The sequence below is a fragment of the Pteropus alecto genome, unplaced genomic scaffold (genome assembly GCF_000325575.1).
Source record: "Pteropus alecto unplaced genomic scaffold, ASM32557v1 scaffold392, whole genome shotgun sequence".
NCBI lineage: Eukaryota > Metazoa > Chordata > Mammalia > Chiroptera > Pteropodidae > Pteropus > Pteropus alecto.
The window spans coordinates 1,012,981-1,032,391 of NW_006431933.1; the positions used below are offsets into that span (position 1 = coordinate 1,012,981).

The following is a 19,411-nucleotide window of genomic DNA, read 5'->3' on the forward strand; positions in this document are numbered from 1 at the left end:
TAAGTTTTATTTCAGTTGGTGAATACCTAGAAGTGGGATTGCTGAGTCATATGGAAATTTTATATTAAACTTTATAAGAAACTGCCAAATTATTTTCCAATAATTTTCCACTATACCATTTTTCATTCTCATCAGCAATGTATGAGTGATCAAGTTGCTCTGCATCCTCACCAGCACTTGATATGGTCAGTTTAAAAAAAAATTAGCCATTCTAATAGGCCTGTAGTGGTATTGCATTTGTGGTTTAATTTGCATTTCCCAATGAATAGTGATGTTGAGCATTTTTTCATGTACTTCTTTGCCATCTGTATATTTTTTTTGGTGAAGTGTTTATCAAAGCACTTTTACCATTTTTTACTGGGTCATTTGTTTTCTTATTGTTGAGTTTTAAGAGTTCTTTATATATCCTAAATACAAATCCCTTGTCATATGTGTGTTTTCAAATTTTTCCCCCAATTAATGACTTGTCTTCTCTTAACAGTGTTTTTTGAAGAACATAAGTTATCAGTTTTGATGAAAGTCCAATTTTCAATTTTTTTCTTTTTTGGATTGCATATTTGGTTTCACATCTAGGAAATCTTTGCCTAACCAAGATTACAAAAATTTTCTCCTGTTTTCTTCTAGACATTTTAGAGTTTTTGGTTTTATATGTAGGTCCTATGATCCATTTTGAATTAATTGTTATATATGATGCAAAGTATGGGAGATTCTTTTTGTATTTTTTTCCATGTAGATGTCCAATTGTTCCACCACCATTTGTTGAAAAGACTGTCCTTTATTGAATTGCCTTTGCACCTTTGTCAATATATATATGTCTATTTTTGAACTCTCCATTACGTTCCACTAATTTTCGTGCCTAGTAAACATTGGTTTCTATTTGAATAAGGGTGTGTACTAAGTTGCCAGACTGCCACTGCCTTAGTCTGAGACTGAGCTCAAGCACTTACTGTGTGATCTTGGGCAAGTTATTTAGCCTCTGGGGCCTCAATTTTCTCATCTATAAAGCAGATAATTATATAGTACACAATGCTCATAAGAGTTTTTATGGGGATTGAGTGAATGATTATTAAGCACTTAGAATGGTGGCTGGTACCTATATAATGCTGCTTATACTCCTGAGTCTTATTTTGGACTACTACCCAGACTGGATTTCCATTAAAATTAACAAATTCCATTATTTCATCTCGGATTATCATTATGGAAGTTTAACCATGGATATGAATTTTAATGAAAAATTTGCATCACTGATTAGTAAAAGAATAAGATTCTTTCTGTTGGGAAAATAATGCTTAACTTAGTTTAGTAGCTGTATCAAGTGAATTCCAACTCTTAAAATGTTTCTTTGATTTCAAAAGTATATCCACTATCTTTTATGGATTGTAGTAAGAAATACAGCCTAAACTAAGCTCACTTAATAAGTGGCTCTTGTAAAAAAGTAGTTTATCATATGAGCTTTCCATGTTTGTGATTTTAGGCACTTTATTCGAGAACTAGTAACTTTTGTAAAATAATGAAACTAAGCTTCAGATTATTTATTATTTTTGTTTTTGAAGAACTTGCAGGAATTGTTGAGAAAGTACAGCAACATAAATCCCAAGTTTCTTCTTTGTAGACCATATTGACAGTCCAGATAATTTCATATTGTAGAACTCTTTAACTATAGGACCTTTACCTATAGGATTTTCTCCCCTATGAACTGAGGTGTCCAGAGGAAACACTAAGAGTAAATTACATTGAACTCCTTTAGCATCGGCAGATGTTATGGACTGAATGTTTGTGTCTCCTCACCCTCCCAATTCATATGTTGAAGTCCTAACTCCCATTGTGGCTGTATTTGGAGATGGGGCCTCTAAAGAAGTAATTAAAGTTAAATGAGGTCATAAAGATGGGGACCTGATCATACATTGGATGGCTTAAACAACAGAAATTTGTTTCTCATAATTCTGGAGTCCAGGATTGAGTTCCAGTAGATCAAGTGTCTGGTATCAAAGATAAATACAGCTGGACATTAGTTAAAGCGCTGAAAACATATTTTATTCAGTAACTACTGACAATAGGGGAAAAAGCTGAGCTCTGTTCCAATTTGGGTGACTTAAAGGGAGAATGGGGGTGGGAAGAAAGCAGGGCCTCAGTAAAGTCAGGGAAAATTACGAAGTGAAAATTAAAAGAGTTGGTCAATGTAAATGTGATTAGGCCAGGTATGTTTGTTAACTGGCCGTTATCAAAATTAGGATTCTATCTTCCCACAGAGACTAGTAGACAGAGGCCGTATTCTTCCTGATAATTATATTTCAAAGGAATGGCTCTCAGGTCCTTTAGAAAGATATTTCTGAGTTGCAAGACATACATATTCACAATTGTAAGCCCTTTTTAGTAAATGCTCTGAAAAAGGGCTATCAGGACCGATTATCAGGTGTTGGCTAGACCAGTAGCAAATCTCCCTGACAGGATTGAGCTTTCTCAGGCAGGCATTTTAATGGGGGATAGGAGGGGAGGGCTGGAGTCATCCTAGGGACACGATTTTGTGTTGATAGAAGCCATGCTAGAGTTTGGTCAAGTCTCAGTGCAGGGCTTTGGATGGCGTTGCAATGTGCTAAGAGTTCTGCAGTTCTCATTGGTGAATGTCCATTTCCTGTAGTCAGTCACCTTCTTGCTGGGTGCTTATATGGACTTTCCTGGGTGCTTGTGCATAGATAGGAAAGGAGAGGAAGAGAAGGAAGGGGAGGGGGAAGGGATGGAGGGAAGGAGGTGGAAAAAGAGAGATCTCCTTTCCCTCCTTTTTTCCTCTTCTTCCTCTTTCTCCTCCTCTTCCTCTTCCCTCCATTATGAGGCCCCCACCCTCATGCCCTCATCCGAACTTAATTACCTCCAAAAGGCCCCACCTCCAAATATCACTACATTGGGGGTTTAGGACTTCAACATATGAATTTTGAGAGAACACAAAGTTTCAGTCCATAGCACAGCCCAAGCAGACTAAGTCAGCAGCTCAGTAATTTTGAAGTTAATACATTTCTGCATTTGCAACAAGTCTAAACAACTACTGATACAGTACTAACTATAATATAATATAGTTGAAATTTCTGTTAAATACTATACATCTTATAATACATATAATTTCCCATGCAAAAAAATAAATAGCTAAGTTCCTTTAAATAATGGATATTAACTGTTATTTTTATTTTTATCCAAACATTGGTTTTTTACCTACTTAATTCTCATAAATATGCTTGAAAATGTTCGGACTTGTTATCTGTGTCTTAGGCAAGGATAATTTGGCCAGAATCTTAAACTCTAAATCAACTCCCCAGGAAAATACACACAAAATTTTACATAAAAGTTTTAAGGAGTTTCTGGTACAGTGAAATAAATGATAACCTGAATGTTAAAGATTCCTCTTGCCCATTGAGTTTGAGGCCTTAGTAGAGACACAACAACTCCTTGCCTCCTTTTCTTTACACCTATTGGTGGCAATCTTGATCTTCTTACTCCCGCTGTGGGAGGTAGATTGGTACCAAGAAGACAAGCTGAGGAAGACCAGAGAATGTTTTTACCCTCCTTAAGACTTAAATCAGGACTGACTTAAACCACCCTTGCATGTTCCTTTTTCCACTTTAAGACCTGGGCTAGATCAAGATCCCATAGTGTACTCCATGTCCACATTCCCACCCCCTTGCACTGACTCTTTCACCTGGAAGGTACTCTCAGCTTCCTTTTACTGCAGGTATGGGAGAGAAGAGAATGTAAACAGGAGAGACCCAGGATTGGCATTAGAAAGGAGTGCCTCTGCATGGCTTTGTTTATAATTATTTTACCTTACTACTCAGAAGTCAGCCAACTTGAACAGTGAACTGAATGTCCCTAAGAATACCATGTGGTTATTGATCAATATCAAAGTCTTTGGGGATGGAATGGAGAATGGGGTGTGGAGAAGTGTGTGATTATCAAACTCAGTTACCTTTCACATTTGTTTACTTAAGAGACAGCTGGAGATCACCTACCTCAGGTTATACTCTGAGATAATGAAGATTAAATAGTTAAAATGGATTCAACAAGGATGTATGGAGTGCCTCTGTGGTGCCAGGGACTATTCTAGGTACAGGGAGAAATAGGGGTGAACAAAACATAATCTAATTGAGGGCAAGGGGAAGACAGACAATAAATATAATTCATATATAGTGTGTTAAAAGGAAGCTAAGTGTTTTGGAGAAAAATAAAGGTGGGTAGGAAGTAGTTTTGGAGGAAATGTTTCAGTTTTAAAAAGATTGGTTACAGGATTCTAGCCCAAAGCTTACAATACAGTAGGGGACATAGACTGGTATTTAATGTAATGTAGGTGCTCAGAAAAAGAGAGCAGGCTTCTGGTTGAGGGAACGGGAAAGCTTCACAGAAAAAGTTGGACAGGTAGGCAAGTAGAACTAGGAGAGGACCTTCTGGACATTGGAAAAACAGAGGGCATAGACAAGTCACAGCAAGTGCTTCAGATCTACTGAAGATAAAGTTCCCACAGGAGGGTGATAGGAGTTAAGACAAAAACATAAGTCGATATCATTGCAGAAGTTGCAGAAATGTTGCAAAAATCAGACCGGCAAGAAATCAAGCTCCTCTCAGAGAGTTGGAGAACTCAGGTTTATTATGCCAACAGTCTCAGAAGAGCTAGCACTCTTAAGATCTGGGCCCCGAACTCAGATGCAAATTTGCTTTTATAGGGCTTATCCATGCAGTTACATTTTGGCCAGTTGGCATGAGCCAATTGGTTAATTTGTCCTCAGGCAGTTACAAAGTACGGGAGTTGCTATGGGTTACAAGCAGTTACAAAGAGTTACAAAGCTGATTTTCAGACAGGAACTCAGGCAATACCTCTGTTATCTAGATAGAACAAACAAAAGGGAGGATAAGTCTTTAGTTAATTTCAAGGTCACCCTGCCCTTCGGTCTGTATGGCAAGCATATTTACAGAAGCTTTTTATTTATGCTTTTAACTTCTTGATAAGTTATTTTTGAGATTTGTTCATTTTATTTTTAAATTGTTGATATATAGTTGTTATTCTTTTTTTAACTTCTACTTTCTAGTTATATTTCTCTTTTCATTTCTACTGTTTGTATGTTTTTGTTCTTTTCTTGATCACTCTTGCCAGAAGTTTGCCAAAAAGCTATTTAGGGGTTTGCTGATGTTTTCTATCGTATATTTGATTTCTAAATCATTAATAACTGTGATTATTTTCATCTTTTTTCCTTCTACTTTCTGTCAGTTTATTGTTTATTGTATAATAATTCCTAAGATGGACATTTAACCCATTAATTTTGAGAGTTTTTATTGTAGCTATTTACGGTTATAGATCTTCAAAGCACCATTTTTATTTCATCCAATATGTGGTATCTTAACATTTAATTCTAAGTATTTTTAGATTTTGATTATAATTTCTTCTTTAACCCATGAGTTATTTAGCAGTGTGTTTTTTAAATCTTCAAGAAGCAAGGATTTTTTAATATATCTTTTGTTATTAACTTCTAACTTAATTGCATGTTGATCCTGTATCATGGCCTGTAAGTTATCTATTATTTAAAATTTGTTGAGGCTTTTTTATGATCTAGTATGTGATTTTAAAAAAAACTTTTAATGTATGCTTAAGAAAAAATGTGAGTATACTCTACTTGTTAGATGTAGAACTCTAATTTATTCATTGTGTGGTTCGGGTCCTCTATATTCTTGTCGATTTTATTTTTTCAGTCTACTTGAGCAATGAATATTTGAGAGAAAGAGCATTAGAAGATACACCTTAGATTTTAATTCACCAATTATCAGAGTTTGCAGAGGTTCTGAAGGACTGTCAAAGTTAGTTCCTACCTGTTTATTCTCAGCTCTTCAGCATCACAGCATTTCTGCTCTGCCCTGAACTTACTCTGAAGGAAGTTTGGACCAGATGGTGTGGAGGATGCACTATTGTCTCAATATTTGGGACAGGAGAAGCAAAAGCAGAAACTGCAGCAGTTCCTTTTCTATTTTACCCTCCCATGTTCCACCATAGGGATTTCTCATAGTTGCCCCTTTTCTTGGTACTTTTCTTACTTGGTCCCTTTGGGGTTGATCTTGGGCAGTGGGAAGCCAGAAACTATGCTAGTTCAGTATCTTGGTAGAGACCAAAATGGAACACTGTATGTGTGTATATATGTGTGTGTGTGTGTGTGTTTCCTTTTTTTTTGTTTTCTGTGTTTTGTTTTTTCAAACCTGTAGGTAGGGTAATAGAAAATAACAGGGGCCTTAATACAAAATAAGGATATGTATTATTTTGTGAAATTTTAATTCCTTGGTATGTGTGCATGCACAGATACTCATAATTATGTGTATTGGGCTGTACTGAAGATTGTACTAGTGTGGATTGTGTTGGAAAACACTGGACTAGAGAACTAGGAATCATTTTTGACACATCCTTCAGCCTTAAACCCATCTTCCTCTTCCCTAATAAATAAGATGACTGCAACACCCTCTGAGATCCATGTTCTACTTTTCCTTATTCTTACCAGAATAATCCTTTTGTAGTAGCCTATTGCCCATAGATAACTTCTAAGCTTTATAATAGAGCCCCTGCCTACTTCTCTAGCTTTATCTGCTTCCATTCCAGTATCACTTTCATCTGGCATGGGAAGGGAGGATCCTCTACTCCCACCCATTTTACCTGGTGAACTCCAGCTTATTCATTCTCACTTTGTACAGGAAGTCTTACTCTCCTACCTCCCCTGCCTCCCCTGCCCCAAATGTCCCTCCTATGTATTTCCAGAATATTCTGAACATTTCTCATTATATAGCCAGGCCATTTTTAAATCATGTTTAGATTTGTGTTTTACTTCTTTTATGGAAAAAGTTGGTTATGTTCATTTTAGTGCCTAAAATAATGTCTGGCTCATATTGGGTGTTCAAATGGCTGAATGACTGAAGATCCAGAAAGTTAAAGTGCCTTTTTCAAGATCATGTTGCTCATAAGTGACAAAATAAGACTAAAAAACAAGTGCCTCTTTTGTTGCCTCATGCTGCAGACCAGTACTCCTTCTAATACATTATATAAAACTGGATAAGTACATTTATCATGCTATATTGAATAAGTCATATTAAGCTAGTTTGCTGATGATTCAGATGATTAAATTATTGAATTTTTACATACTGTATCTATGGGAGCCTGTTTCTGCTGCATGAATAGTTTTGCATGAGGTAAAACAGTATAAGTAGATTCAAAAGTAACTTGGAAAAATCAAAATGGCCTTTTAGTGACTATATTTTGATAGGTCAGTTAAAATTTAAAAAATAATCTAATAGATTCCAGGCATATGGTTTTAAAAACTTATGTTAGCTTTAGTTTACACTATCTAAGTATGGAAATGGTGAAATTTGAAAAATTACATTGTATGAATAGCTCAATAAATGTTTGAATCAAATTTGTACATGCCAGTTCTGACATCTCATGATTCTTGTACCTTAAGGTTTTTCCATTTTCTGGAGCATATTGCAGAAATCAGTCAGGATTTATAAACTAAGACCCATTCATCAATTTATGGAAGGATAAATAAATGTATTTCAATCTGGGTGTATTTCCAATTTCAGAAGTTTTTAAAGAAGCACAAGTTTTAAAGTGAAGCATCAGAAAAAGAAAAAGAGTCAGAGCTGAAATATTCCTTAATATTATCTAGTATACTGTGTGTCTGTGTGAGAATTTTCTCAATTGTTTCAAAAAAGTGTTTTTACAGTTGGTATGTTGAAACAGGATCTAAACAATGTCCACACATTGGTTGATATGTCCTTGAGTCTTTCCTTATCTATAACAGTTTCCTCTACCTTTTTCCCCCCCTTGCCTTTTATTTATTGGGAAAAAATTTGTCCCGTTCATTTTCTTACTATGTTGCAAAGTCAAGGTAGGAACGTATTATTTTAGCACTAAGAATTCTGCATGGCACTCAACAATTAGTATTTGTTAAATACTGTTAATAACACTAAAGCTCTGTGTTTTGTCCCTGCAGGTTGATCCAAAAGACTATACATTCAGTGGGCTGAAAGATGAAACAGTAGGTCGCTTACCTGGGAAGGTGGCAGGACAACAGTTTCTCATTCAAGACTGTGAGAACTGTAACATCTATATTTTTGATCACTCTGCTACAGTTACTATTGACGACTGCACTAACTGCATCATTTTTCTGGGACCCGTGAAAGGCAGCGTGTTTTTCCGGAATTGCAGAGATTGCAAGTGTGCACTAGCCTGCCAACAGTTTCGTGTGCGTGACTGTAGAAAGCTGGAAGTCTTTTTGTGCTGTGCTACTCAACCCATTATTGAGTCTTCCACAAATATCAAGTTCGGCTGTTTTCAATGGTACTACCCTGAATTGGCTTTCCAGTTCAAAGATGCAGGGTTAAGTATCTTCAATAATACCTGGAGTAATATCCATGACTTTACACCTGTGTCAGGAGAACTCAACTGGAGCCTTCTTCCAGAAGATGCTGTAGTTCAGGACCATGTTCCTCTACCTACTACCGAAGAGCTCAAAGCTGTCCGTGTTTCCACAGAAGCCAACAGAAGTATCGTACCCATATCCCGGGGTCAGAGACAGAAGAGCAGTGATGAATCATGCTTAGTGGTATTATTTGCTGGTGATTATACTATTGCAAATGCCAGGAAACTAATTGATGAGGTAAGGAGAGAGAGAAGAGATACAGACATATACCTAAATAGAAACACACCACTTTCCAGAGAACTTCCATTTTTTTCAAATTGGCTATTGGAAATATAGGCAGTCCTTAAGTTATAGTCCTCTGTCCCCTACAGATTTATCTGTAAGCTGGTTTCTTAGGCCTCAAAATACTTTCCCAAAGAAGCTTATTAAAATATAATTCAATTCAGTATGCATTTATTAGGCACTTATTATGTGCAAGTTACTCCATTTCAATTATAGGATGCAAATTTGTTTTTGCATTTTTTTGCTATCTGAAATGCATCATACAATTAATGGCAACTTAGAGCTGTTGAAATATAGTATGTGCTGGGGGTGGAGATACATTGATAAAATTCTCTGCTCTCAAAGAACTTCTTTATAATAAATGACTTCCACAGAAGCTCACAAAAGTAGTACTGAATAGTAAAGCATGACCTTTTATAATTATTTAGTAGGGAAATTTATTTGGAGTTTTAGGAAAGACAACTTTTGGACCCTGGTGACTGTGAAAGCAACCTCCACATTACCTTTTTTATTGTCCTTTGCTCTATTGCCATGAAGGGGAGGTTGGTGGAGAAGAATGAGGTGGGAGCTGGGATAGTGGAGGTTGTGAGCTCATGAGCAGGTGAGTTTCTGAGTAGACAAGGATTTTTTGGGTAGCAGCATCCACTTGAAAAATAATGGGATGTAGAGGTTATGGGAACCTGTGTTGATGGGTGCTCCAGTGGGGAGGCAACAATATGATGTATTGGTTATCCATTAATCAGATGTTCTTCAGGAAGAGCCTGTTTGTATTTGAAAATCAAGCTTCTAGAAATAGAGAAGTGAATGGAAAACTCAGCAAGTCTATTTTTTAAAGGAATTTTTAAAAGTCGTAACAGTTCTGTCAAAAGGAACAATTTTAGGGGGGAAAAAAACTAAAAATAACTATCTCTCTGTAGCTTTACATACTACAATGTAGAAAACCCATGTCTGAAATCTACAAAGTATATCTGAGGTCTAGTTTTCAAAACAACAGAAGCCGAAGTATAATTTTAAGACTTTGATATTTTCGTTTTTGATTATACCAATCTGATGAAAGTATCATATGAATCTGGTAAGATATAGAAAAAATGTTTCTAGCCTTGGAGCTATCTAATAACACATTAATCTAACATCTGAGAGGAAAATATTTTCATTATATGCTGATTTTTTAAAACTCAACATACAGATTTCAAAAGATGTAATTATTCAGGTTTAACTCCTTTTGGTAGGTAATGAACAGTGGACATAAAGAATATACAGCATGTTTAAAGAAAAAAGCCATCAAAACAAACTCTCTTTCTTCATGAGTCATCAGACATTCTTAACCTTTTAACCTTTGGTATCTAATGTGTAAAATGGGATTGTTGTGTACCCTTAAAAGCAGTATAACCAGGAAGAGTGAGGTTCTTTAGATGTCTTTCTGGAATACAAAATAATTTAAAACAAATAAAAATATAATAATAATAGCTAACATTTTTTCATCTTTATTGAAATATAACAGACAACTAGTTGCCTGCATTTATATTGTACAATTCAATAAGCTTTTTTCTAACATTTATATAGTGTTTATACCAAGTACTATGGTAAGGGATTTAAATGAATTAACTCAATTCAGAACAACCTATGAAATAGATGTCATTATTTCTTTTTACAGATAAGGGAAATGAGCCACAGAGAGGGTAAATAACTTGCAAAAGGTCATTCAGCTGGTAAACAGCAGAGCCATGACTTAAATCCCGGCAGTGTGGCTTTGCAGGCCACATCTTAACTCTTAAGCTTGAAGCTACTATGCTGCCTCAGTGGTAAAGGAAGTTGATAAATGCCTGGTGGAGCAGGAGTGTAACCAAAAGTGCATGGAGTCAAAGCAGATAAACTACTCTTCAGCCTAGAAGGAAAAACCCTGGGACTTTTTGGCTAGAGTTATCCTATTGAATTCTGAAATCACAAGGAATGAAAATAGAACAAAAAGAAGAGAGATTACATATTTTTTTAAAATGAAGCTCAAGTTCCTAGGAAAATATGTGTAGAAGCTAGTTAATTCTGAGATGGAAAAAATAAAACGAGTCTTTCTTGTATTATAACACAAATTTCTTAGGACAACTTAGAATGAAACTGCGATTGCTAATTCTGGTTTTGTTAAACCCTACAAGTATTATAGAATTTTGTTTCACATTATTTCTATAAATTAAATATGCATAATGGTTTTTTGAGATAGGAAGTATAAAACTTAAGAGAGTAGGAAGTCCAGAAAAGCTGGGTAAAGCAGAAAACATTCAATAGGGAGTCAAAAGAAGTTACTGGGGCTTAGTTTTCTCACCTGAAAATCAGATTTCTTGCTGGCTCTTAACCTATATCACAGATATACACAGAATAGATTAAACATAGTTTGAATTGTTTAGAAGTATAGTATTGCATAATTTAAGTTGGGTAGTTACCACTATTTTCAAGTCTTTAAAAGTAGAAGAATTTTCATGAAAAAAAGTCTGCAAATATCTGCAATGAAATATTCAAATAAAGTTTCATAGTTCATTGTTTTTAGGTAATATATTGAATTAATCATCTTTTGTCAGTTTATGTGTCTGACTATAAAATGAGAGGTAATGAGCAGTCTAGAAAATTAGAAACAGATGTAGGATTTCTGATATTTTAGTAACTTTGCAGTCATCATCTGGCAGTGATGTCCATGTAATTTTCTGCTACGATTTTATGTATGTTTCTTTTTTCTGAGGTAGCATTGAGGGCTATGAAAAAGAATTTGAGTTTGAATCCAATTTGATGGAATGGTATGGAATAATGTAGTCATAGGATGAAATACTATCAGCCATTGAAACTGATTTTATAGAATAGCTGGAAAATGTTCACAGTCAAGTAAGTGAAAATTTATAGATTATGTGTCTGATTTTTTTAAGTAGATAAGTCTGGAAAATTATATATACTAAAACGTTAACAGTTACGGTTATTCTTAAGCAGATTAAAAGAAGGGTATACTTTTTTGTAGTTCTATGGATTTTACGATAAACATGTATTATTTCTGTAATGGGGGCTAAAGTAAACTGCGGGGGGTGGTAACAGGGAGTGCGTATACCTATATGGCAGTGGCATTTTTGTATGGTAGCACCTTGATTGATATTTCTGTTTCTATTTTTTGTTTTTCAAATGTACTATATTGAGCATATGTTACTTTTCTATTCAAAACTCAATAGACTTTGCTAAAAATTAAATGGTTGAATGACTGCATTTTTAAAAACTACTTTAATAACTATTTTAAAAATTAATATGTACTCTTTGCAGAAAACTATAGAAATAAAGAGTAGAAATAAGTTTAAAAATCATAATGTACTGTACTTTGAATAGTTTTTAGGAATAATTTTTAATTTATTAGGTCTGTAATCAGATTATTTGGGTTTGTAGCACAGCTTTGTTATGTAATAGTTATATGACCTTGGGCAGGTTTCTGAACCATTTTGTGCCCTAATAATAATAGGGCACAATAGTAATAATAGTATCTACCTCATGAGAGTTAAACGTATTATACACTTAAAGTACATAAAACTACCTGGTACAAAAAAATACTGCCTGGTACATAGTAAGTACTCCATAAATGTAATCTATCATTATTGTGCTATACTCTATAAATTTATATCATGCTTTTTAAAATTATATAAGCTTTCTCCCATTTTATTATTTGTTATATTTAATGAACTATGGTATTTTATCATGTCGATGTGTCATAATTTACTTAACCATTCTCCTCTCATTGGACATTTTGTAGTATTACCCAACTAAACCTTCCATCTGTTAGTTTCAGTCAAAAAAATTTTTAAATTATATTTTAAATTTTGAGAGATCATTTACGTTTATCTGACCCTTAATCTTAACAGTAGGCATTGTAGTACTAATTCTTAACCAGAACCACCCATCCAGAAGAAAGAATCTTGTATATGTGAAAACCTGTTAGAGCAGACACCCTGAATTAGAGTCGTAACTAAAACAAAAATTAGCATGCTGTTACATTTTATGCAGGAAAATACTAGACTGGGAAAATATTGTTTTTTTAATCTCGGGTCATTTTAAAATTTAAATGAAACTTTGTTTTCCACAGATGGTTGGTAAAGGCTTTTTCCTAGTTCAGACAAAGGAAGTGTCAATGAAAGCTGAGGATGCTCAAAGGGTTTTTCGGGAAAAAGCACCTGACTTCCTTCCTCTTCTGAACAAAGGTACCTTCTGGATGATTGGTATAATTTTGTGGTTATTTGCTTGACATGCTGATTTGATTTACTCTGGCCTCTAGCATGTCTTACATTGCCCTCTCTTTCTCATTTATGTTTTTCCTATTACTATTAAAAAATACCAAAATTTCACATCATTCAAAAAGCCCTATTGACTAATTAGAGACATTAGTTTTTTTCCTATTTTATCATCTTAGTATTTGAAAGCCACATTCATTACTACATATTTTATTATTTTTAATTATTTTATTATCGTTTTATTGTACTGTAGTGGATGACAATTTCATTCTCCCTGCCTTTGGAATCTGCATTTTAAAAAATTCCCCATATGATTCTGATGATTTGTCAGACATAGGTTTCTTTGTTTTAGAGGGTCATTCGTTCATTTATTCAACAAACACAATAGATAAGATCTGAGAAGTAGTGGAGAAGGAATCAGATAATATAGGGCCTTGTAGGCCCTTGTAGAGACTTTGGCTTCTAGTCTGAATGAGATGAGAAGTACCAGACATTTTAATTTGTTTTTTAAATAAACTTTTTATATCAGAATAATTTTAGATTTGTAGGAAAATTGCAAAGGTAGTACAGAGAGTTTCTATATACCCTTTACTCAGCTTCCCCCAATGTTAACATAACCATGGCACATTTGTCAACTAAGAAGTTAACATTAGTAAAATACTATTAATTTGACCTTAAAATTTATTCAAATTTCACCAGTTTGTCCACTTACATCCTTTTTCTGTTCCAGAATTCAATCCAAGATCTCACATTGCATTTAGTTGTCATGTCTCCTTAATCTCTTCTAATCCGTGACAGTTCCTTAGTTTTTCCTTGTTTTTCATAACCTTGAAACATTTGAACAGTACTGGTAAGTTATTTTATAGACTGTCCTTTGATTTGGGCTTGTCTGATGTTTTCTTTGTTTTGACTGTGATTATGGGTTTTAGGGAAGAGGGTGCATTATATCAACATGACATCACTGGTGATGTTGACCTTAGTGACTTGTTTCAGTTGGTATCTGGCCAGGTTTCCTAAACCCTGTAAAGTTCTTGTTTTTCCTTTTCTACACTCTGTTCTTCAGAAGTTGAGTCACTAAGACCAGCCTACACTCAAGGAGAAGAGAATTAAGCTCCACCTCCTAGGGAGGGGAATATCTACACACATTATTTGGAATTCTTACATTATTTGGAATTCTTCTGTAAGAAAGATTTATCCCTTCTCTCCCATTTATTTATTCAAGTATTTATATCTATCAGTAGGGACTCATGGATATGTATTTTATTCTTTGGAGTATAATCTAGTACTATCAAATTGCTCCAGTTTTAGCCTTTGGGAGATCATTTATATTGGTTCCACTGTCCCTTTGACATGCCTTTTATTTCGAACATTATTATGTTAGTTAGGACATCCATGATGGTGTTCTATAGAATAGTGAGAAGAGGACATCCTTGCCCTATTACTAATCTCAGGGTAAAAGTGTTCAGTCTCACCATTAAGAATGATGTTACTTGTCGGTTTTTCATATATACATTTTATTAGGCTAAGAGAGTTTCATTCTCTTCCTAGGCTGTTGGGTTTTTTCACTCTTGGATGTTGAATTATTTTAATGCTTTTTTCTGCATTTATTGAGATGATCATGTTTTCTACTGAGTCATTTAATCTGGTGAATGACTTCTGTTGATTTCGAATGTCAAACCAGCCTTGTATTTCTGAGATGAACCCCCATCATTAAAATGTATTATCCCTTTAATATATTTCCAGATTCAATTTGCTAATATTTTATTGAAGATTTTTACATCTTTGTTCATGAGGGATATTGGTCTATACTTTTCTTGTAATATCTTTGTCTGGCTTGATATTAGTATAATGCTGGCCTCATAAAATGAGTTGAGAAGTGTCCTTCCTCTTATGTGATCTTGAAGAGATAGTGAATTAGTATCATTTCTTCCTTAAATGTGTGACAGAATTCGCCAGTTAAACCAACTGGGCCCGGAGATTTGAGCTATAAATTTTATTTCTTTGTTTATTATAGGGATCTTCAGGATATCTTTTTCTTCTTGAGTGAATGTTTATAGTTTGTCTTTCAGAGAATTGTTTCATTTCATTTAAGTCATCAAATTTATGGGCATAGAGATGTTTATGGGATAAGTAATGATGTCCCTCTTATGTTCCTGCTATTGGAAATTTGTGTCCTCTCCCGCTCCCATCAGCCTGGATAGAGGTTTATTGTTTTGTTAATAATTTCAAAGAAGCAGATTTTTGTTTCATTGATTTTTCTCTTTTCAGATTCACTGGTGTATGCTCTAATATTGTTTCCTTTCTTTCACTTGTTTTAGGTTTTTTTCCCCGTCTTTATTGAAATACATTAGACAATTAGTTGCTTGTATTTACATTATACAAGTCAATGAGTTTTTTTTCCAATTACAGTTGGCATGCAATAATATATTAGCTTCAGTTGTATAGCATAGTGCTCAGAGATCCAAATAACTCGCAAAATGATCACCCCACTAAATTTAGTACTCCCCTTCCCCCTAACATATTTATTACAACATTATTAACCATCTTCCCCATGCTACACTCCACATCTCCATGTCTATTCTACAACTATCCATTTGTACCTCTTAATCCCTTTGCCTTTTTTGTCCCCCCAACTCCCCTCCTATCTAGTATCCCTCTAAATATTGTCTGTATCTATGAGTTTATTTCAGCTTTTGTTGTTGTTGTTGATTTTATTCTTTAGATTCCACATGTATGAGAAATCATGTGATATTTGTCTTTATCTGACCCATTTCTTTTAGCGCAACACCATCTAGGTCCATCAAGGCAATATCTTTTTCCACCCACTTCCTTTTAGTCTGTGTGTGTCTTTTAATCTGAAGTGAGTCTCTTGTAGGCAGCATATTTAGGAGTCCTGGTTTTTTATCTATTCAGCCACCCTATCTTTTGATTGGAGCACTTAATTCTTTTCCATTTGAGGTACTTGTTGATAGGAATGTAGTTATTACCATTTTCTTCTTAAAGAAGTCCCTCCAACATTTCCTGTAACACTGCCTTGGTATTAATAAATTCCTTTAGCATATTTTTGTATGGGGAGCTCTTTATCTGTCCTTCCACTCAAAATGATAGCTTCGTTGGATAAAATATTCTTGGTTGTAGATCCTGAGTTTTCATCATGTTGAATATTTTGTGCCAAACTCTTCTGTCCTGCATAGTTTCTTTTGAGAAATCAGCTACCAGTCTTATGGGTGCTCCCTTGTAGGTAAGTAACTGATTTTTCTTGCTGCTTTTAAGATTCTCTCTTTGTATTTAACGTTTGGTATTTTAATTATAATGTGTCTTTGTGTGGGCCTCTTTGGTTCATCTTTTTTTGGGACTCTGAGCTTCCTGGGGTTGTATGTCTATTTCCTTCACAAGGTTAGGGAAGTTTTACATCATTAGTTCTTCAACGTCTTGTTTTTTTTTTTTCCCCCAGTACCCCTTTGACGTGTATGTGTTTACATTTAATAGTGTCCAATAGGCTCCTTAGATTATTATTATAGTCTTGGCTTCTTTTTTCTTGCCATTCTGATTGAGTGCCCTTGGTTTTCCCATCTTCAATATAGGTCATTTGATCCTCTTCCTTATTCACTTTGTTTATTCCACTTAATATATTTCCCATCTCAGATAATGTGTTCTTCATTTCTGACTGGTTCCCTTTTATAATTTCCATTTCCATTTTTATGTTTTTTATCTCTTTGTTAAAGTTCTCACTGAGTTATCTACCCTTCCCCTAAGTTCATTGAGCACCTTTATAACCAGTGTCTTGAACTCTGCATCTGTTAAGATTGCTTGACTCCATTATTCCTGGATCTCTCTTCTGTTCTCTCATATGGTTTCTGCTTCTTTGTCTTTCCATTGTGGCTGCCTTTCTGTGTATCTGTGTACTAAGCAAAGCTCCTGAGTCGATATCGAGTGGCATAGTCCCGAGAGGGGTTCAGCTGCAGGCCAAGTTAAGCCCCCGCCTGTGCCCCTCTGGGGCCACCTGTTAAGATTCAGCAAGCAGTCCAGAGATGCTGTGCTTAGAGTTGCCTCAAGAGGCCACACCAGAAACCAAGGGCAGCTGCCACCAGTGTGAGTCCAGACTCTCCTCAGGAGGAGGCACAGGAATCGCCAAGAACACACCTGGATGTGGCTTGGGTAGAGCTGTGAGTTAGGAGAGGTGAAGTTTCAAGGGATCCTCTGGGCAGAGCAACCTCTGTTTTCCAGTTTGATGATGTCTCAGCTATGGTGGTGCTGCGTCAGCACACTGGGAGGGAGGCGGCTCAACAGAGGAGCAATAGATACCACCAGCACTTCTGCCCGGGGAAAGCTTCGCCTTCGGTCCTGAATCCAACAACTCAGTGTTCCCCTTTACTTCCCTAGTGCTCCCCAAGCAGCTGACCCAGCACTGGTGCTTAGAGTAATCAGGTCCGTCAGTAGGGAAGTCCGGTCATAGACATGGCCACTTTAGGAGGAATGCCCACAGTGCCGGCTGCTGCTGCTGTAGCCTCTGTACCACTCAGCCACTCGGACCAGCTGCCTTACGTCTTTGTCCCTTCCTACCTCCTACCTGTTACAAGGCGAATTCTTATTTCTCTCCCTAGTTGTAGGGCTTCTGTTTATCTAGACTCCAGGCTACTCTGCTTGCTGTTTGCTCCATGTTTCTGTCACAAGTTTGATATGGTCACAAGAGAGGATAAACAAAGCTTCTTTCATCTATGCCATTTTGACCGGTCTCTCCTAAAATATAACTTTTATCACTCTGGTTGCTCTAAGGGGGAAGCAGAGAGAGCACCTGGGAAGCTGTTGCTATCATCTAATTGAGACATGATAGCGGCTTATTCCAAGGTCATATTAGATTACACAGAAAAGTTCATTAGATAGGATGGACATTCAGTAATTTTTATTTTACTCAAAGTCACATCTTTTATGACAGTTTGAACATTTAGATTTAAAGCTGTGAACAACTTGATAAGACATTCACATTAAAACAATAAAAACATGACCAGTGATCTTTGTTGACCTCATAGTTCAGTTTGAAATAATCACAGTAGTTATTATTGTTAGATAGAAAGATAAATAAACACAGTGCAATATATAAATATGTATGTGTGTGTGTATACATACATATGCCTTACTGCTTAACTGTAAATCTGAAACTTACTGGATTTCGTTAACCAATGTCACTATAATAAATGAATGAATGAATGAATGAATGAATGAATGAATAGATAAGACAGCTTAAAAAGTCATTGTTAGCACTATAGTTTTTTTTTTTTTTTAATTTAGGAATATCCACACACGTTAATCAAAATTGATACTTGTACACCTCTTTTCTTAGTGTTTCTTTTATGGCAAATTATTAGGTCACTTATTGGAAGTTCATCATATTCCAGTCAAAGAATATCAACCAAGTTACATACCTGGGTAATTCTACCAAAATTGTATTTCTGAATTCCAAATTATGTTGTCTTTGTAGACTACAGGAACTTTCAGTAGTAAATCTCTGACATTAAAAAATATGTCTACTTATTTCCTTATAGTGATCCTGAATAAAAAGATACCTATTCTACCTTAATTCAAACTTTCTATTTTCTGCAATACTGGAAACTCTACATTTATTATCGACTTTTTCTTTTTAGTTCGGAATTCATTTTGTTTAAAATGCTTTTAAAATTTTTTGGCAAACTTCCAAATATACCATCTCTACTCAAAAATATAGAGTACAGTGACCCAATGTGTGCCCATCCCCCAGTTTTAGCAACTTTTTGCCATACTTTAAAAAATAATTTATACTCTTCGTTTTTGCTGGAATATTTTAATCAAATTTTGATATATCCTGTCATTTCATCCCTAAATATTACAATATGTATCTTAAATAAAATTAAAAATGTATTTTTTCTTAAGTAACCATGATATATTATCACATCTATCATGATTAACAATTCCTTAATATCATCTAATACCCAGTCCATATTCAAATTTCTCTAATTGTCTAAAACATTCTTTATGTATTTTTACAGTTAATTTGATCCGGATCTAAAATTGGCCCACTCACTGTATATGGTTTTGTATAGTTCTCCTAACCAAAAACAGGTGTTCCCCCTCCCCTGTTTGTTTCATGCCTTTGTCTTGTAGAAGAAACCTGGTCAGTTGTCCTGTAGTATGCATGGGTTTGTTTAATTTGTTCCTCTACAATCCTTGTAGACTAGAAGTTAGATCAAAGCCTTGTTTACACTCAGGGATTTTTTTTTTTTGCACAAATATTTCACAGGTGGCACTATTTCCTATATCATTAAATGAAAAGGCACATAATATTTGATCGTTGTACTTTTAGTGATGCTAATATTGATTGTTAGTTTCAGGTAGTGACAGTATTATCTTCTTTAGTTTCCTGTCAGTCTTGCCTGTGGGATGCTAAAACCATGATGATTGTTACCTGATCTA

The 19,411-nt window shown here is 35.1% G+C and overlaps 1 protein-coding gene across 1 annotated transcript in view; it reads left to right on the top strand.

Moving 5' to 3' along the window:
* Positions 1-19,411, top strand: part of RP2 (RP2, ARL3 GTPase activating protein) — a 28,994-nt gene that overhangs the window by 5,865 nt on the left and 3,718 nt on the right. Inside the window, exons 2-3 of the mRNA XM_006906901.3 lie at positions 8,007-8,672; positions 12,820-12,934. Of these exons, the coding sequence (XP_006906963.1) occupies positions 8,007-8,672; positions 12,820-12,934 (781 nt within the window). The remainder of the gene's footprint in view (positions 1-8,006; positions 8,673-12,819; positions 12,935-19,411) is intronic.